The 22,140-nt window shown below is 33.1% G+C and overlaps 1 protein-coding gene across 2 annotated transcripts in view; it reads left to right on the forward strand.

The window, feature by feature from the left end:
* Positions 1-22,140, forward strand: part of COL11A1 (collagen type XI alpha 1 chain) — a 218,620-nt gene that overhangs the window by 66,246 nt on the left and 130,234 nt on the right. Inside the window, exons 5-9 of one of the 2 annotated variants that reach the window (XM_049616699.1) lie at positions 12,633-12,761; positions 18,684-18,800; positions 19,065-19,217; positions 19,407-19,499; positions 21,846-22,100. In XM_049616699.1, the coding sequence (XP_049472656.1) occupies positions 12,633-12,761; positions 18,684-18,800; positions 19,065-19,217; positions 19,407-19,499; positions 21,846-22,100 (747 nt within the window). The remainder of the gene's footprint in view (positions 1-12,632; positions 12,762-18,683; positions 18,801-19,064; positions 19,218-19,406; positions 19,500-21,845; positions 22,101-22,140) is intronic. The other variant, XM_049616700.1, reaches the window with a different exon arrangement.

Raw genomic sequence — 22,140 nt, forward strand, 5'->3', positions numbered from 1 at the left:
TAGTGTCCAGGGTGTATCTTATGAAAACGTTGTATAATTTTGTTAAGCTATTGCTTTTACAGTGACATATGCTGGAAACATGCTATTGTAAAAGCTATTGCTTTTACAGTGACACATTCTGCTTAGCTAAATGCATTCTTCTTTTTCTTCTATATGTTTTTTTTTTTTTTTTTCCTGATGGGCTTTACTTACAGAATAATGACTTTAAGGCTCCTGAAACTCAACTTCTTTGGAATTTATTATTGGAACAATTACAAATGGATTCTCCAGCAACATTTCTTAGATTTTATAGTGTCTATAAAGTTGTCTAGAAGTTTGCCATTCAAAGCTGTGTTCTCCTTTAATTGCCCTCAAATAATATAATAATTAGACCTTGTTTGTGAAGATGTTACATTTTAAAAACTATTTAAGTACATATTAATTTTTAAAGAATCTCTAGGGAATAGAGGAAAGATAATAGTATTCTTGACTTACAGGTATTGAAATCAAGTCTTGTAATGATGAATAAATTAATATCCCAGAGATCCACTTATTGAACAAACATTTAATGTGTACCCACTATGTGCAGGCCTATTCCAACCAAGCATGGTAGAAGCCTTAGAGAACAAAATGGACACGTTCTTGCTTTCATGAAGTTTATATTCCAGTGGCTTTATTTAAACAGTATAGATTGGCTGATTAAGTGGAGGAGCCTAGACTATAAACTGTGCCTTTTGTCTAGATTGTTTGAATCCTTTAACTGAGTACATACATAAAAGGAAGATGCCAGCTACCATTTTAAGGTGTTTCTTTGGTCTTAAAGACCTTAAGGTCTTTATTTGACTTCTCACACTCCTTGTGAGCCCACACCATGTTCCAGAAGAAAACAGAATTTCTATTCAGGTGATTACAGAGGTGTGAACAAGGAGTCCAGGGAACCTGGGGATGAGCATTACTTCCTTAGGGCTAAAGAGGCAAGGAGCAGAAATAGTGGCCCAGAGCTCACTGAAAGCTGGAGCCATGCAGAAGTGCTTTCTGGCAATGGCAGTAGCGGTTAGGCGGCCAGACCACTGTGATAAACCCAGAGAGTGAGAGGAAAATGACTCCAACTCCTTCTCTTCTCACCTTGCAAATTCTTGATAGTAACTTTCATTGTCTGAACTGGATCCAGCGTGAGAGTCTAATGGTGTCGGCTACAAGGGTCGGGTTTTTTGGACACAGAGTAGGAGAGAGAAGTGTGATTAGGATTGGGGGGTGCCAACAAAGAATACCAAGCATTTCTGTATTTAAAAGAGACACTGGATACTTTATCATTAATTGTGTCATTTATGCCAAGCCTTTCTGGATCATTGCTCTAATTTTCCCAGATGGAAGTTGTTCCCACTCTCCCGACCCGCTAGCTGCCAATTTCTTTCTTCCTCATAAATGGAGTATAGTAGGTACTCAAGAAATAAGTTTCTTATATATTACGTTTTGTTCATTATTAATCTCCTTTACCAGGCTATAAGCTATCCGAGAATGGGATCTGACTCTGATTTCCCACTTTATTCCTCTTCCTTCTACCAGAGAGTCAGCATGTTACTTTGCCTTAATAAATATTTATTGACTGAACACATAGATGGATGATTGGTAAACCACCAAGGAGAAAAGTTCTGAAAGTTATCTAGCTGTTAAATTCCCCTGTCAGTTACGATTAAAAGTTGTAGAAGAAAAGCGATTATTATCTGGCTGATAATGTATCTGTGCCTATTAACACAGATTATCATATATGCTAATATATAAAAAAGAAAAATAATTTGTCTTGGGAAAATATGTAGCTTGTCCTAAAATTGTAAGGCATACAGTACCTCCTGAAATTAAGAATGTTGTATAGCAGGTTTGCTTTTGCATTCAAGAAAAATACAGTTCTTTCTAAATACTCCCATTTCAATAGGGAATTCTGTCTTTCAGCTTTGAAAGCAGACGCCCTATTTTTCACTGTTCAATAGACATGTGTACAGATTGGCTATATTCTGTCATAAGCTAAGAGGTTTTCACACTGACATCGAAAAAATCTTTTTTTTTTTTTCAAAACTAAAAAAAGAGTAAAGGGTGTATTTATTGTTTTATATACTTAAATGCATAATTTTAAAATTCTCTTAGGCTTATATGTCTTATAAAATGGCCAATTTTGCTTTAGTAAAACTTCAGTTCATGCAAGGAAATGTATCATTCATTGTTACACAGCAGAGGAGTGAACCAGTGTAAACATAAGGAAGTATTTTTAAAGCTCTGTTATTTCTGGCACAGTGTCACTGTATATAGAACTAGAATAATGAATGTATAGAGATGCTACAACCAATGATTTCTTTTCATCTAGTGAGAGATATTTTCTTTAGTCTTAAAAATAGGCAATAAAAAAGGTGATGTCGAATTGATATGTAAAAAAATGATTTCCAAATAACTAGCATATTTGCTTAGAGGAGTAGATGAGCATGTTTAACTGTTAAACTCTTTGTGGAATGATGAAGATGATCTTTTTTTTTCATATTCAAAAGGTGATAATTACTTTAAAAATAAGCCCAAAATTTACTGTCGAGTCAAAGGCTATGAAAGTAAATGTCAAATTCTGCTGTTAACTTTGTGAGACAGTCAGTGAAAAATCATACCTACATACAAAGGCCATATTTGACCTATGATTTTTTTCTTAACTTTTTAAATAAGTCTCAGTATGACTTCCATTTTGTTTTAAAATCCTCTTTTTAGACTTTTGAATATTATTTTCAATATTCTTTAAGAAAACAGATCTTTGTAAAAAGTATGAGATAAATTTGTCTTGGGAAAGTAATTAAATTGTGACATACATTTTAAATGTTCATTATTTAATGAAATTTGAAATGAAGAATCCTTTTGTGATTTAAGAATCATCTCAGTATTTTCAGACTTGTTATTTAAAATCTTTATATGTGTTTTCTAAAATCAAGAAAGCACTAATTGTGTTATTTTACTTCTGATTGCATTAGTTTAGACAGAAAAACAAAATGCAAAAATGCAAAAGATATGTAATTCTGAGGTACATATTAGTGTATATATATATAATTCTGATGAGAATACATTTTTCTGTTCTTTTTTCCCATTGCTGACATGAAGTTGAACTCAAATATAATTTCATTAATAAGGAGTTAGTGATACAACCAGGAATTGTTTTTTTTAAATACATTTATTTATTTTTAAATTTACATCCAAGTTAGTATAGTGCAATAATGATTTCAGGAGTAGAATCCAGTGATTTATCCCAAGTGTCTTTCTTAATGCCCCTCACCCATTTAGCCCATTCCCCCGCCCACAAACTCTCCAGCAACCCTCAGTTTGTTCTCTATATTTAAATCACTCATATGTGGAATTTAAGATACAAAACAGATGAACATAAGGGAAGGGAAGCAAAAATAATATAAAAACAGGGAGGGAAACAAAATATAAGAGACTCTTAAATATAGAGAACAAACAGGAATTGTTTTTTTATTAAAACATAATTGACATTTAATATTATACTAGTTTCAGGTATATAACATATTGATTCCATATTTATATATATTGTGAAATGACTGCTACAATAAACCTAGTTACCATCTGCCACCATACATAGTCTTTTGCAATATTATTTACTATATTCTCTGTGCTGTACATTACATCTCCATGTCTAATTTATTTTATAACTGGAAGATTGTGCCTCTTAATCCCCTTCTCCTATATCGTCAATCACCTTTCACCCTCCACCCCTGGGCAACCATCAATTTGTTCTATCTGTGAATCTGCTTTTGTATTGTGTTCATTTGTTTTGCTTTTTGTATTCCACATGTAAGTAAATCATATGGCATTGTGTTTCTCTGCGTGACTTGTTTCACATAGTCCATTACCCTGTAGGTCTATCCATGTTGTTGCAAATGGCAAGATTTCATTCTTTTTTGTTGTGGCTCAGTAATATTCCATTACATGCGCACGCGCACACACACACACACACACACACACACTCACACCATTATCTTCTTTATATGTATTAGTGTTTCTGTTTTCATTGTATGAATACTCAAAAATTATATTACAAGATCGTATGATAGTTCTAGTTTTAATGTTTTAAGGAAACTCGTAGTGTTTTCCATGGTTGCTACACCAGTTTTCATTCCCACCAATAGTGCATGAGGGTTCTCTTTTCACCGTAGCTTCACTAATGTTTGTTATTTCTTGCTTGGTTTTCTTTTTGGTGTGTGTGTGTGTGTGTGTGTGTGTGTGTGTGTGTGTGTGCGCTTAATGCCTTTTTAGCCATTCTGACTGTTAAGAGGTAATATCTCACTGTGGTTTTGATTTGCAGGTCCTTGATGATTAGTGATGATGAACATCTTTTCATGTATCTGTTGGCCATATGTTTTTTGTTTTTTTTTTTTCAAAAATGGCAATACAGGTGCTCTGCCCATTTTTAATTAGATAGTGTGTTTTTTGATATTGAATTGTAGGAGTTCTTTATGTATTTTGGATGTTAATCCCTATCAGCTACATCATTTTCAACTATTCAGTAGGTTGCATTTTTATTTTGTTGATGTTTTCTTTCACTGTGGAAAAGATTTTTAGTTTGATGTTGTCCCATTTGTTTGTTTTTTCCTTTTGTTCTCTTTGCCTGATGATACAGACCTCCCAAAATATCACTAGGACCAGTGTCAGAGAGTTTACTGCTTATGTTTTCTTCCAGTTTTTTGGTTTTAGATCTTACACTGGAGTCTTCAATCCATTTTTTAGTTCATTTTAGTTATTATGTAAGTAGATAGCCCAGTTTCAATCTTTTGTATGTAGCTGTCGAGTTTTCCCAGCACCATTTATGGAAGAGACTGTTTTTTTTTCCCCATTGTGTAATCTTGCCTTCTCCGTGGTAGATTAATTAACCATATAAGCGTGGATTTATTTTGGGGCTCTCTCTTCCATTGATCTGTTCCATTTGGGCTCTTTTGTGGTTTCATATAAATTTTAAATTTATTTGTTGTAGTCCTTTAAAAAATGCCATTGGTATTCTGATAGGAATTGCATTAAATTTGTGGATTGATTTTTAAGTTTTTTACTTGCATAATTAAAATGAATTTTGAAATAGTCTTATAAATGGTTGTTTAAACTTAGTATGAACTCTAACATAATTTAGTTTGATGATTTTTTTTAAACCTCTGGTAAGTTTATGTAAAAACTTGTTCCATTCAAATTCTTTATTTATGCTTAGGAGTATACTTTTTTTTTTTAAATCATTTCTCACTTTATATTATCTCCAGTAGACTGAGGGATATTTACGTGTGGTGATACTATTAAGTTTGTGATAATCTATGAGTACACTGAGTTCTAGCTGTTTGCCAAATTAAATCAGCCAATATTACTGCAGCATCTACTTAATACCAGTTCCTGGATATAGCCAGATATTACCCTAGTTATAAATAAACAAAACTACTTTGCTAAAAGCATTCTTTATTCTATTATAAAGACAACACTTACAAGGTATACATTTAAAAAACAAACTAATATTAGCTCAGTCTGTATTAGTTTTCTAGGGCTGCCATAACAAAATACCAGAGACTGTCTAAAACAACAGAAATTTATTGTTTTCATGGTTCTGGATGCTACAAGTCTGAAATCAAAATGTCAGTAGGGTTGATTTCTTCTGGGGCCTCTCTCCCTTGGCTTCTAGGTGGCCTTCTTCTCCCTGTGTCTTCATGTAGTCTGTTTTGATTGTGTCTGTGTCCTAAATCCCCTTATAAAGAGACCAGTCACATTACATTAGGAACCACCATAATGACTTCATTTTACCTTAATGATCTCTTTATAGGTTCTATATCCAAATATGGTCACATTGTGAAGTTATTTAAGACTTAAAAAAATATATAAAAATCTGGGTTGGTTGGGGGTTGGGGGACACAAATGAGCCCATATCACTAAGTCTAGGCAAGTTCATTTTATCCTTCATTAGCAATGAAAAAATGGATACCAATTGCTACAGAAAATCTCCCTGATTCTTATTGATTCCTATAGCTTAGTTTGGCTTCAGTGATATGACCATACAATCTGTAGGTAGAAGGATACAATTCAAAAGTAAATGAAGGCCATTTTCTTAGACGAAAAACTGAACTTATTCCAGAAACAATGATTATCATTCAATTTTGTAGACATAAGAGTTTCATCCAAAAATATTTCCTTTTGTTATGTTTTTTTTTAACTGAGTAAATGCTTTTGCCATCCTGCTATTGTTTCCTCCAGAAATTAAAGAATTGTCTTCCATTCCTCTTTAATGCACCTTTCTCCATCTTTCCTGCCATTCTCAACCCACCCCATCATCAGCACCCAGTCTCCTAATCTTTTTTTCTAATATGTCAACTCTGTCTCCATTGTCTGTTCCTGCTTCTGCTTAGTTTAGTTTCTCAAAACTTAACACGTGGACTCCTAACAGATTCCCATGCTTCCAAAATGGCTGCTTCCAATTCATCCTTTCCTATGTTGTCAACAATTTTATTAAAATGCAGCATTGATCAATGTCCTCCATTGTTCAAAACAATGATACTCCATAACTTCCAGAATTCAGTTCACACACAAGGCTTTTCTTAAATTGCTCCCCCTCTTTTTCCCTTTCCACTCTCAATGCTCACTACTCATTATCATCAGCTAGGGCTATCCTTCCAACTGTGTGGCACTGAGGGTACTTCTCAGACTTCATCATGCAGTTTTATACCTTCAAAGTTTTGGTTAAGATGCTTTTTCTCTTTAGTGCTATTTCCCTCTGCATATTTTTTATCAAAGTAACTCCTATTTTCTTATAACTTATCATCAAGATTTTTCCAAGAAGCATTTCATAAAACATTCATTCCCATTGAAATACCTGCATGTTTTATCCTTGTGAGGATAAAAGAGACAGGAATGTGCTATGGGAAATTTGGAGGCTAGATGATTTTATAGAACACAATTGCAGCTGTGTGATTTATTTCAGCATTAGGGGAGATGAAAACTTTAATTCTAGAAACTTAAGAAATTCAGTGACATACATCATCAATAGATAACTTGGAGTCTATTTTTCATGGTATTACAAAAGTAAATTATTCTCTTAGAATACAAGTAATATCCAAGTTTTAATATTAAAAGTCTGAGTCTTCCAAGATTACGAGTGGAATTAAAAGCTTCATGCCTTTGTATACATACTAGTTTCTAGACTGACATTCAAGAGACTATTTATATATAAACTGTATAAAAATGAACTCTTGGAACACCTGGGTGGCTCAGTGGGTTAAGCGTCCAGCTTTGGCTCAGGTCAGATCTTGCAGTTCGTGAATTTTGGCCCCACGTCCGGGTCACTACTGTGTGCCTGTCAGCACAGAGCCTGCTTCAGATCCTCTGTCCCCCTCTCTCTGCCCTTCCCCTGCTTGCACTCTCCGCCGAATAATTTTTTTAAGTGAACTCTATTTGAGCCATTATAGTTGAAGATTGATCCAGCCTCTGCATTTGCTGTTTTGGTTATATCTGAATTTCCTCTGCCATTCTTGTGATTTTATTATGTCCCAGGCACATAATCCATTCACAGGTCACACTGAATTGAACATGACAGCTGATAAGAGCTGGTTTTCCATTGCTCACACTCAGGAATCAGCTTCTGTGCCGTACAATTCAGTGGATACTTACGCTGGGAACTGACTTCAACCAAGCACAGGTTGGTTTCACATAGGATGAAGAGCTGAATTTCAAAAATCAGACACTTAACATTGACACATTGACATTTGACCTTAAAAACATTAGACCAATTTCATATACCACATTGTTTTCAATAAATCTGATCTCTTGTAAATGGGAAAAAAAGCTAAATGTGTATTAACTTGTGTACTTCATAGACACAATGTAATTATATTCATTGCATAGAAAATAGAAATTGCTAGGCTTTATAGAGCTACACATACACACGCAATGCCCACACATACATCATAAACAAAATGAAAACAAACCAAATAGAAATTACTAGAATATGTGCATTATATTTTAGTTTTGAAAAGAAGATATGCTATTACTTATTCATTGGTTTTGATAAAAATGTGGCAGGATCCTTTTGCAAGGCATGTGACATTTAGAGGAACCTCATTTTTATAGATAGGTGCCATTTGGTTTTCTTACATTTGCTTTGCTTTCTACCTTAGTCTCATCCTGTCTGTATGCAAATACTACTCTAGAGACTTAGTTGACACAGCTGTAGATAGTAAGGTAATTGCATCAACTCTAATTTTGGCTTTGTAGATCGTTAGAGGAGGAGGCTGTCTTTTTCATACTTTGTATGCTGCAGATGCCAATATTACTTGGTAACTTCACCCTTTCCCAGCTGCGGAAATTTTTATGAGTATTGAATATAAATATTTACAGTTTATTCAACCTGTCAGTGTGCTTTTGTTTATCTACAGACTGTCTCACAACATGTCCTATGATTAACATAAAACACTGTAAAATGCCTTCTGGGGAAAATTATACTGTAGTTTTTAAGTGATTTTTTCAGTTTCTTTCCAGTACTATATTTTATGGCTAAATATTAAACACCTGAAATAAGAATTTATAGTGGAAATATTGGCAGGATTCCATTTAATGAAGTCAAGTAAGAACTTAGAAAACCAATATTCTTCTCAAAAATTTACTATTTAAAAAATACTATATGCTTATAAGATAGGGAATTTTTTTTTTTCCTCTTTCAGCAACAGCTTCACTTAGTTCATTATATTTCCTATAATTAAGTATGGAATTCTGGAGTTCTGGGAAGGACCTTAGATATGATCTCTACATGTATTCATTTTACAAATGATGAATGAGGTTAAGTGACTTGCATAATTCCACATAGTTAATGGCAAAGTTTGGAGAAAATTCAAGAGTTAGGATTTCTAATTAGATGCCAATACTCACGATGTACTCAATGATGCCTCATTATTATTTTTTTTGACAGTGGAATGACAAATTGTGCATTCAGAATTCTGTTTGTTATTTATTATTATCCATTTATATAATTATAGAATTAATTGTATATAATTCAGTAGTGGCTACTCAGTAGTATATTGATCAGGTAATGTTTGAGAATGGCTATCAATAAATTTAAGAACTTATATTAATTTGCTGTGAGCATGTTTAAAATCAGAAGACATTAAGGAAATATTAGAGCCTTTCTAATCTATTTACAAAAAAGAATCTAAAAAATCTCAGAAACAGTCTAATTTGATTACTTAATTATATTGCCTCATGACATATGGAAGTAAATAATTTTGAGGCTGGAAACACTAATAATAGTATGACTACTATAAACCGTATAATTTTCAGCTGGATATTTGCTGATTCTGCTTTGTTTTATGTTTTACTGGGAAATAAAGTAGATGTTTTCTTATTTGGGTATTACCTGACATATGAACATGCTATATGCACTTTTAAAAATCTGTTTGAATGAATGATTTAATGAAAAAAATTAAACAGCTGTTGTATAAAATTGCTATGAATTCTTTCTTAGTATTCATTGTTAGAGACTCTTTAAATTTAATGTTGGTATTTTCAGACAATAAATAGCTCTAAATAGCTCCTGTTAACAAAATGAAGGAAAGCTGGAATAATTTGAAATTATTCAAAATGGAATCAGGAGTTCTCCTGTGAATCATTCTCATGTACTCAAACTTACAAGGCCTTGAATCACCAAGTCAAATAGGTATTAACACAGACATTCTTCTGGGCCTGAGTATAGTTCTGAATTAATATGGCCATGACCCATAGATTTATAGAAAACAGTTTCATGTTGAATTAGACCTTGTGGAAACACTCAGATTGTTTCAGGAGCAGGATATTACAATTTCTCTCTTGTTTACATAATTTCCAGAGCCAGTTTGGGGAACCTCCTGAAATTAAACTCTTTAGATAACCCTATTACTAATTACTCGTAATGTTTGTTATTAAAATTACACAGAATTCAAAGTAAGTGAATTTTAATGTGTGCTTGGATACTCCAATTTTTTCTTATAAAAATATACCAAATTTATGCTTTTTTATTTATAATATGAATTTTTCTGGTTTCTGCATTTCTTATTCACCTTTGTAGGTAGAAGTTCCTTTTAATATGGACTCCTTTGCCAGAACACAATAGTAGGATCTATGTTTTCATTTAAAAATTTTCATATATCGGCCCCTTGGGTGGCTCAGTTGGTTAGGCATCCAATTCTTGATTTCAACTCAGGTCATGATCTCACAGTTTCATGGGTTTGAGTCCTACATTGGGCTCTGTGCTGACCACGAGGAGCCTATTTAGGATTCTCTCTCTCTTCCTCATTCTGCCCCTCCCTCTGCTCATTCTCTCTCTGTCTCTAAATAAATAAATAAATAAATAAATAAAATTATCATATAAGTTTGCCTAACAATAATAATTCAGTTCACTTTTTTCATTTTTATTTTATTTATTTTTTTAATATGAAATTTATTGTCATATTGGTTTCCATACAACACCCAGTGCTCATCCCAAAAGGTGCCCTCCTCAATGCCCATCACCCACCCTCCCCTCCCTCCCACCCCCCCCCCATCAACCCTCAGTTTATTCTGTTTTTAAGAGTCTCTTATGGTTTGGCTCTCTCCCTCTCTAACCTCTTTTTTTTTTTTTCCTTCCCCTCCCCCATGGTCTTCTGTTAAGTTTCTCAGGATCCACATAAGAGTGAAAACATATGGTTATCTGTTTTTCTCTGTATGACTTATTTCACTTAGCATAACACTCTCCAGTTCCATCCACATTGCTACAAAAGGCCATATTTCATTCTTTCTCATTGCCACGTAGTATTCCATTGTGTATATAAACCACAATTTCTTTATCCATTTGTCAGTTGATGGACATTTAGGCTCTTTCCATAATTTGGCTATTGTTGAAAGTGCTGCTGTAAACATCGGGGTACAAATGTTCCTATGCATCAGCACTCCTGTATCCCTTGGGTAAATTCCTAGCAGTGCTATTGCTGGGTCATAGGGTAGATCTATTTTTAATTTTTTGAGGAATTTTTTGCATTCCCATCAACAGTGCAAGAGGGTTCCTGTTTCTCCACATCCTCTCCAGCATCTATAGTCTCCTGATTTGTTCATTTTAGCTATTCTGACTGGCGTGAGGTGGTTTCTGAGTGTGGTTTTGATTTGTATTTCCCTGATAAGGAGTGACTTTGATCATCTTTTCATGTGCCTGTTGGCCATCTGTAATTCAGTTTACTTTGATTGAACTCTTTAGTTAATATTGAAAATATATTACCCTCAAGGCACTTGGGTGGCTCAGTTGGTTAAGCATCCAACTTCAGCTAAGGCATGATATCTTGGTCCATGAGTTCGAGCCCAGCATCAGGCTCTGTGTTGTCATGACAGCTCAAGAGCCTGGAGCCTGTCTCAGATTTTGTGTCTCCCTCTCTCTCTGCCCCTCCCCTGATCACACTCTGTCTCTCTCAAAAATTAAATAAATATTGGGGCACCTGGGTGGCTTAGTTGGTTGAGCGTCCGGCTTCAGCTCAGGTCATGATCTCACAGTCTGCGAGTTCGAGCCCCGTGTCGGGCTCTGTGCTGATAGCTCAGAGCCTGGAGCCTGCTTCAGATTCTGTGTCCCCCTCCTCTCTTCCCCTCCCCCACTCATGCTCTGTCTCTCTCTGTCAGAAATAAATAAACATTAAAAATTTTTTTAAATAAACATTAAAAAGTTTTAAAAAAGAAAATATAATCATCCTCTTTATATATTTACAGTTGATAAATTTTATTTACTTTTTTATCAGCTTAATATTTACATTTTATTTGTCTTATTTTATAAAGAATATACTGTGAATGTAGTAAAATTGTTTTACCGAATGGATGCATATAGTATAGATTCTATGAACCACAAAATAGTAGAATAAAACCTTAATATTAACAGCTAATTTGTAAAACAGGTGTGAATTTTTCTCTCAAATCTGTGAGACTAGTTTTTATTAAATTTTTTATTTTAATCCCAGTATAGTTAACATGCAGTGTAATATAAGTTTCAGGCATACAATATAGTGATTCAACATACATACAACACCTGGTGCTCATCACAAGTGTCCTTCTTTAATCCCCATCACTTATTTCACCCATGTCCCTACCCATCTCCCTTTTGGTAACCATCAGTTTGTTCTCTAGAGTTAAGAGTCTGTCTCTCTCTCTCTTGCTTGCTCTCTATTTTTCCTTTGTTCATTTGTTCTATAAGGCTATTTCTAACATTGAAATGTAAGTGTTAGTTCTTCAGGTAATTAAAAATAAACACATGGGGCACCTGGGTGGCTCAGTCAGTTAAGCAGCCGACTTCAGCTCAGGTCATGATCTTGTGGTTCACGAGTTTGAGTCCTGCATCGGGCTCTGTGCTGACAGCTCAGGGCCTGGAGCTTGATTCAGATTCTGGGCCTCCCTCTCTCTCTGCCCCTCCCCTGCTCATGCTCTGTCTCTCTCTGTCTCAAAAATAAATAAACATTAAAAAATTTAAAAAAATAAAAAAATAAATAAAAATAAACACACACAAAACAATAAAACAATAAAAATAAACTACATGTTGTCTTGAATAAATCTTGCTCTAAATATATGTGTATCTATATATACTGATTACATTCATGTTTGTTTCTTGACAGGGGGACATCCAGCAGCTGTTGATCATAGGTGACCCTAAAGCAGCATATGACTACTGTGAGCATTACAGTCCAGACTGTGACTCTTCAGTACCCCAGGCCGCTCAGGCTCAGGAACCTCAGGTTGATGAGGTGAGGACCATGAGATCAGGGCTCATTTTCTCCTTTCAGTGGTACAGACATAGTCTTGCAGTTTTGAGGCTTATCGTTATTATTCAGTTTTAATTAAACCTATACTTTCTATTTAATAGTGTTTTAATAGTTCTAGGAAGAAGTGACTTAAGGAAGATTTTTGGTATTTTTTTCCTCTTAAGTACTCTGTTTCTTAAACTTCTTAAAAATAGAGATTCCTTACTTATATGCTATATATATGAGCATATTTCATTTTGGGAGAGGTGAGAAAAAGGTAGTTCTCTAAGAGCTATATTTCTGCCCTTGGCATTTAAATAATTAACACACAGCCTCAAGATAAGGGTGACAATTCTTCTGGTGTACTTGCCTTTGGCAATTCGCACAGATGAGAAGGTGACATTAGAGCTATCTTAAAGTTTCAGGCTCTGTTGAATACTTAAAGAGATTTTTTTTTCCTATTTCTTATAGGGCTAGGCTACATTGATATGTACGTTTTCTTTTTCTTCTACAGAATTTGACATAAAGAACAATGAAATGAAAAGCAGTAGGATCTAATTGTAGCTAAAAATATTCATATACTTGCATTCATATAATGTCACTGTATTTGAAATTCAGGTGTGAAACCTTTTTTTCCAGGCTATTTTTGCAAGAAAATTTACTGTAATGAAATTTGACCCTATTCTCTTCCAGGCCAAAAAAAAAAAAAAAAACAGCCATAGCAATTTTATCAAAATCAAATAACCCCAAAAAACAAAAATATAGTACAACACATCCTTATCCAGATTTTTTGGTAAAATCCTTTGGTGTGGGTCTTCTGGAAATTAAAAAAACAAGCAAGCTGGAAGGAAGTTACTCTTTAACTGGCAGCAAAACAACTTAGATTCTTTTTTCTCAAGGTGGGGAGTGTTACATTTTAGAAGGGGGGGTTGGAAGTTTGAAAACATCAAGGCTGTCTTTATGTTTGAAAATAGCTCAAATGGCATTCTTCTTTCTAAATATACTAATTGGTGCCACCTTTTGAGTTTTACTCTTAAAAGAGGTTAGGATCTTATGTTTTAATTTATTGGTATGTTTGCATGTAAATTCAATTGGGATTTTACCACTTAAATGCTTGAAATATCTTTTTTGACATCACTTTTCTTTTTAAAGTATGACAGTAAATTCTGTTGCAATGATCTTTTCCATGACTTAATATGGATGTTTTTCTTAAAACAGGATAAAGGCTTAAGAAGCTGACAGAAAAGCAAATATGAGAGAGAAAAGAGAAATTACTTGGGTAGTTGTTTGCTTGTTTCATGAAGGTTCACCAGTGGTTCATTCTTCTTATTCCTTCATGATTTATTTAAATAATTTTTTTTTGTGAATTCCAAAAGGATAGGTTAAATACCATCAGGTTTAGTGCTTTTATATCTTAGAGACTATGTGATAAATCAGTATTGAAATTTAAAAAATTTATACATGTTGTACCTGTTCGATATTGATGAGATTTATTTTGCTCCTATTTTAAGAAAGATAAGTTTGTTCCTTTTAGCAACAGATATGGCTCTGATTTTTGGAGGAATGAAGGTATGCTTTCTTAATATATCACCTTGAGGTGTTTTATTACTATATGTTAATGCTATCATGACAGTTAAACAGTTATTTTAAAGCAAAATAATTCTTATCCATTTTTTTCTTAAGTTCATTTAAAAGTGAATTTGCTCTTTTCTACTTTGAGTTATTGATAACGTATATTTAACATTCATTAAGAAGTTCAACTTGTTTTTACTAGAAGAGCGTGTGGGGAAAAACAATGTATTGCTATAACAAAAAACTGCATGAAAATCTGGTTGGGTGATGCAAAAATAGATAGCATTTCTTACCGCTTTCTATATTGAATGTGTTACAGTGAAAAATTTTTTTGAAGAATCAGCTGTCACATTTTTTTCCAATTCTAAATTACATTGATACTTCAATAGTAAGATAACCATCCTATGTTATACACTTATTAAATAAACTGGTTAACGAAATTAGTAACCAGTTCTTATAATAATAATTTTGAACTATAGCCATTAATATGTCATTATGTTTCAAATATGCATTTTAATAATTGATCTCCAGATGTTATTCCAGTACAGCATAGTAAGCAATGCTATTTACCAGTGAATAAAGAAAATAAAGTGCAATACAGAGCATCAACCATTCATGTTGCACTTTATATTGCTTAATTTTCCATTAACAAATTTGTAACAATGCATATTCATTAATCTATTTGGATTAATAGGTATGTCAGTTTCTTTTATAAATTAACTCATGTGCTTTTTCCAACTTGTAATTGTGTTTACCTCATACCCTCTAAATAACATCTTCTAAATCGTTCTTAGGATTCAATTGTGTATGTGTTTGGCACATCATCATCATAGAGTGAAATGCATAACAGAGATAGATTTAAATAGAGCCAAAATATCATCAAACTTTAATTCTATTTGAACTTACACAATACCATTTACGTAGAAGAGTAACTGATATTAAAATTATGATGTTTGGGGATTTTCTCAAGTAAGAGTATCCTATTATCTTTACAAGAAATTAAATGTGAAATCTATATATGGTTATTTCTTAATTTATTATGCAAACTACAGTAACTTATACATAGTAGGCAACTGACATTCTTTTTTTAAAAGGATGAACAAGGAAAATAAAGCAAAGGAAAGAGAGTATTTTATAGACAAATTTAAAAACCAGTGTACTTCCCCAAATATATTACCCTAATATTTTTTGCACTTAATATTTATCATATATTCTAGTTCTCATAGATATTTAGTGATGCCACTATTTTTCTAACAAGTTAAATAAGAACAGATTATGACATTTCTAGAAGACTTCCTTCTCACTACAATTTATGCTAGGCTACTAACATATCCAAGCTGAAATTGAAATCATTCCATCAATGCATGTCTTTTTGCATGTATTCATCTAATTTATTACAACTAGTTCTCTCTGTTTTCAAGATTTTCAAAATTCCATGGTAAGGAAAGACGGCCATCTCCAAACATAGGTTATAAAGCTTCATGTATACTAGCAAAGTGCTAAATATACTCAATACCATGACTAAGGGGATGCTGTTTAGAAAAAGAAATAAGAACAGAAGGAGTGATTCTTTTTTTTTTTGTTTGTTTTTGTTTTTGTTTTTTAAGGTGTCATTCTTTTTTTTTTTTTTTAATTTTTTAATATATGAAATTTACTGTCAAATTGGTTTCCATACAACACCCAGTGCTCATCCCAAAAGGTGCCCTCCTCAATACCCATCACCCACCCTGCCCTCCCTCCCACCCCCCATCAACCCTCAATTTGTTCTCAGTTTTTAACAGTCTCTTATGCTTTGGCTCTCTCCCACTCTAACCTCTTTTTTTTTTTTTTTTCCTTCCCCTCCCCCATGGGTTTCTGTTATGTTTCTCAGGATCCACATAAGAGTGAAACCATATGGTATCTGTCTTTCTCTGTATGGCTTATTTCACTTAGCATCACACTCTCCAGTTCCATCCATGTTGCTACAAAAGGCCATATTTCATTTTTTCTCATTGCCACGTAGTATTCCATTGTGTATATAAACCACAATTTCTTTATCCATTCATCAGTTGATGGACATTTAGGCTCTTTCCATAATTTGGCTATTGTTGAGAGTGAAGGAGTGATTCTTTACACTGACTCCTGAAAGACTCTAAGAGAAAGATATGCTTTAGTGCCTAAGGAGGTAATATTATTTCCTCCATTCTTCCAGAGTCACAACTAGTCTGGTTAATCTTCATTTGGAAAGAGTTTAAAAAGAGGAGAGGCTTATGGGGGTTAGAAGATGTTTCCTCCTACAAGAAAAAGAAAAACGACATGAAGTTAATGTACATTAGTATATTTTTGAATACCATGCTTCATTTGAGATCCATTAAACCGTGTACATTAAAAATCAGCCCTTTATGTCTTTGTTTATTGTCTTATGTTTTTAAAATTAATTATAGATGCACACAATTTTGAAAAGTCTGCTTAATTTTAAAACTCTATGGCATAAAATAGACTATCAAATCTTTTGTTTTTAGTGTTTTACTTCCAGCTGGCAGCTAGTAGTTGTATAAATTTCTTATTTCTTATTTCAACATGAGTGATCATAACCACAGAAAAGTTATTCACTATACATATTCAGTCACCATTTATGTCTTTTTAATATGTATCTAAATCCAGTATTTAATTATTTTATTTACTTAATGATGTTAATAATGTTTACATTAACTTTCCTAGAAGTAATTGGCCTTTATCTTGATTGCAGAGGCAATTAAGAAACAAATGCTCAGTGTTATATATGTGCATTTTTCTATTTACCAAATTCTGTACAAATTCAGTTAGAATAAAGCTCTTGTTGAAGTTCTTCAAATGGATGTTCATTGATAATGAAGCTATCACTGAATAGATAAAATTATGAGTCCGTTTCAGTTCATCTAATCAAATTAGAGTGTTTACAGTCATAGAGAACACTAAAGACATGTCTGTTCAAATTTCAATACGACCTTCCGCTGAACCATTTGAAAAGTTTACTCTAGTGAGGCTCATCTAGGGCCAGATGTATAATGATGCCAGGAGATCAGTTTTGGACATGTCTCATTATATGTCTGTGAAATTTGCACTCATTTGCATTGCTCTAGTTAATAGAGCTAATTAGAAGGCACAGTGATCACAACTTTCTAAAAGACATATGGTTAACAGTTACTTTTCTGGCAGATTAAAAAGGATTTTCTGGCAATTTTGAAATGCCAAGATTCCAGTTGGGATATAATTGAAATTTTATCAAATATAATATTAAGGGAAACCCAAATAGGTTGCCTTTAGCTTGTATATACTAGGAACACAGCTTGTTGAGTTTACTGCTTAATGTTTTTGTATGTATTACTTAGTGTATTTACAGTTATTTTGCTTAAAACCAATGATTAATATGTTTCACAATAACAATATTCTTGTTTATAAATTAAAGTTTTGATAGAGACATTTGGCTGTGAAGGTGAACACATTATTTTCCTTATTCAGTATATATGACTGTCTTGTACATCCCTCTATTAAGAAACATACCTCTCTCCAACTAAATTGCTTTAGTACAGAGGAATCTAGTATAAAATATCATTTTCCAATTTGAGTTTAGTTTAAGTAGTTTATAATGTCTGAGTGCTATGCTTTTTTGATAGAGGGGAAAAAAAGCAGGATTTCTAAAAAGTGAATAATATGTTAGAAACAGATCTTACTTTGAATCTTTTAATGTGTTGCTAGTATTCTGTGCTCATTTTGATCTTAAGTCTATGGCAAATTAGAGATTTCTGAACAAATTTTAGATTTTATTTTTCATTATTCTAGTGTTCGGTTTAGACTTACCTTATGTTCCTTGCATTTCCTTTTCCTCCTCTCCACTCTCTGATTTCCAATTTAAATATCCTCTCATACTTGGAAAGACTATTCTCCATATTTAATATTTTAAGCATGTAGTTTAATGAAAAAAAGTACCCATTGGAAATACACTAAAAGTCTTTTAGAGGAGCCTTGTGTAACAATTTTTACAAATAAAAATTAACAAGAACATTTAACAACTGTGACCAAGTATATAACTGCTGTGTTCAAAATAAGTCATTGGCTACAAATTTTGAATATTAATTAAGTTTGGATTAATATTCACAATTTTTAGTTTCCTCACAATCCTAACCACTGTTCCACTTAGAAAATCGGCTTTGTTGCTCTTATGTTATTATACTCTGTACACTGACAGTATAATACTTCTTGTAATATAAAATAACATTTAAATACTTGCCTCTTAACCTTTACCCTACGTAAAAGTTAAGATGATTACCACTTTGTTATTAGTATTACCTGCAACTAACAAAATCGCCTGATATTTTTTCCTTTGCGAGGTAGTATGCACCTGAGGATATTCTGGAATATGACTATGAGTATGGGGAACCAGAGTATAAAGAGGCTGAATTTGTAACAGAGACACCCACTGTAGCTGAGGAGACAATAGCACAAACTGAGGTAAAAACAAAGTAGCACCTGTGTATATGGTGTCCTAGTGTTTGTCATTCCGTGGTTTCTTATGTCCGCTGTTCCTCAAACTCATTGTAAGCCTTTCATCCACCTGATTTCTGTGACCCAATAACTGTGATTCTTATTTGACAGTAGCTGCCCCGAAAGAATGATACTCATTTTGCTTTGCTTGTCCTTCCTTTCATCCATGCCCTGCATTTCCCTTTTCACTGTATTTATGTTTTCCATTCCATCTTTCACCACGTTTTACAGAAAAAGAAATCCAATTTCAAAAAGAAGACGAGGACAGTGGCCACTAACTCAAAGGAAAAGTCCAAAAAGTTTACACCCCCTAAATCTGAAAAATTTGCATCCAAGAAGAAGAAAAGTTATCAAGCAACAGCAAAAGCCAAACTAGGGGTAAAGGTAGCAAAGAAAAAGCAATCAAGATCTCTCCTAGATAAGCTGGAAGATCTCTGATGATGAGTCATTGTCCTAACCCAACTAGATAAATCCTCATTTGGCTAATACGATAACCCAGTTAAATCATGTTTTTCCTAAATTGGGTATTACTTTACATTCTTAGAATTGTTTTTCTTTTGAATTTACCACTAGGCAAATATTGTTGATGATTTTCAAGAATACAACTATGGAACAGAGGAAAGTTACCAGACAGAAGCTCCTAGGCATGTATCTGGAACAAATGAGGTAAGCTCATTGACACTATTAAATCATAGCCCAGATTTTTTAAGCGTGTAATATTTCTAAATATACTTCACTCTGGAAGAATATAACTTGCGAGAAGTTCCATCTTTTTATTCCTTTATTGAGGTAAGAGAAACAATAGCATTGGCTCACTGTTACTAAATTAGTCCATTCAGGTTTACATGACTCTTTGCTTCATGCAGACACAAACTGATAAAACTGGATTGGCTGCTATCATTCTCTTCATTGCTCTTGGGATTGAGCAAGCTTCTCAACATGTTGTGATGAAGGGTATTCACAACATGATTTTTCTGTGAGGAGGAGACTCCTCTAAAGAGAAAATTGTATCATGAAATGATACAATTAGAATTTATTTCATCTGACCAATAATCATGCATTTTTATGACAGAGAACTTCTTTTTTTAACAGTATTTATTTTTTTAAGTGTATTTATTTATTTTGAGAGAGAGAGAGAGAGAGAGCACAAACAGGGAATGAATGGACAGAGAGAGAGAGAGGGAGAGAGAGAATCCCAAGTAGGCTCTACACTGTCGGCACAGAGCAAGATGCGGGGCTCGATTTCACAAACCGTGAGATCATGACCCGAGCTGAAATCCAGAGTTGGATGCTTACCTGACTAAGCCACCCAGGTACCCCGACAGCAAACTTCTTGAGAAAATTTAATCTTAGTGGATTTTAATAGCTATGTACATTTTCATACTTGTTAGGAGAATGATGTTAGTTATTATTAAACACACTATTAAAATAATGTGTCTTAACCTTTTCATTCTTTTCTATGAAAATGTTTAAGCACATACAGGTGTAAAGGTAACAATCTTCATATTATGCATATATTATTTCATATTATCCATACATTCATAATATTCATATTATCCATAATATATTTATATTATTACTCGTATTATTAAAAATATTATTCATAATGTATTCATATTGTGCGTACATTCATAATATTTCATATTATGATATATTTGTATCATGAAAAAATGAGTGTACAATTCAGTTTAAATTTGTGAACACCTGTCATACTGGGTATGAAGAATACCCGAATAATTTAGCTGTGAGAAGATTTATATAACATTTGTGTCAGTGAAGCAAATAAACCCAGTAGTGCATGACATACAAACACATACTTCAGAAAAATAACATTTTAGGGGGAGAACAGATTTTAAGTTTCATCTGGTACAAATTTATCGTTTTTCAGAAATGGATATCTTGATTCAAGATGCCTATTTATCTAACCAAATTTAACTAGCTTTTTAGTTCAGAGCTATGAACATAGCAATATTCAGTTTTTGGATAACACGCATTCTCTATAGATAGTGTATCCTCTTTGGCTAAGAATACAAAAATATTATGGTTACTAAATATTTTATTTTGGTTAACAATTGCTAAATTAACCATTTATCTGCATTTTTATTCACATGATTTTGTGTACTACTACTTATTTATTCAATGCTATTTTGTCATCTAGATTCACTATGTCTTGGAAATCAAGTAACTTAAAAAATCCAAAAAGTAGCAAGATAAATTATTTCATTTGAACCTCATCAAGATCATTATATGGCTAAAAATTGCATAATAAATATGATTCAGATTTATGCTATTAATAAAGAATTACTTATGTGAAAAAGATAATTATACTAGGTCTATTTTTCTGTCTCTGAGGGAGTTTTATTGATATAAAATTCCCTTGTAAGTGCATATTTATTCTCTACCCTTTATGAGATTGTGCAGTGATATATTCTATTTCATTTCTTGAATTTTGAGGACTATAAGTTATATTTTATTTGCTTTAAAGAACTTTTTGGTGATATAATACTTCCTTATATACTATATACTCTAAAAATTGCTATGACAAGGCTCAATATTGACATTGATATTTTATTTTTTTGATTGAGAGTCAAATTTACATGGTTTTTCTGGTAGTAGTTATATTTCCTAATGATGATCTGTGAGATTTGAAAATTAAGCAAAGTTTTAACTGTGCATATTTCATTATTCAAATCTTAAACCATGAAGTAAATATAAAATTGACTAACAATTTTTTTTTAATGGAGCAAGCAAATACACATGTTGAGTCCATGTGAATATTTGCAGTTTATTGGGAAAAGTACTTTGAAAGCAATATTTCCTTGTACATACCAACGTACAAAAATATTGCTTTCAATGATACTGAAAGGCTATCTTTTTCAGCCTTCAGGCTTGCTTGAGTAGCTTTTAAATTGCTTCTCGTCACATTCCATCAAACTGTAATTGCAAATGCTTACCTTGCTTTACTAACAGTAAACTTCATGTTCTTCAACTCTTTGCAACTTAAATTAATAGCCAAATCCAGTTGAAGAAGTATTTACTGAAGAATATCTAACTGGAGAGGATTATGATTCCCAGAGGAAAAATTCCGAGGATACACTATATGAAAACAAAGGAATAGACGGCAGGGACTCTGACCTCCTGGTAGATGGAGATTTAGGCGAATATGATTTTTATGAATATAAAGAATATGAAGATAAACCAACAAGCCCCACTAATGAAGAATTTGGTCCAGGTGTTCCAGCAGAAACAGATATCACAGAAACAAGCGTAAGTCAGTATTACGCTCTGTGTCATTGTATGTCTTATT

Source organism: Panthera uncia (assembly GCF_023721935.1).
Source record: "Panthera uncia isolate 11264 chromosome C1 unlocalized genomic scaffold, Puncia_PCG_1.0 HiC_scaffold_4, whole genome shotgun sequence".
Classification (NCBI taxonomy): Eukaryota; Metazoa; Chordata; class Mammalia; order Carnivora; family Felidae; genus Panthera; species Panthera uncia.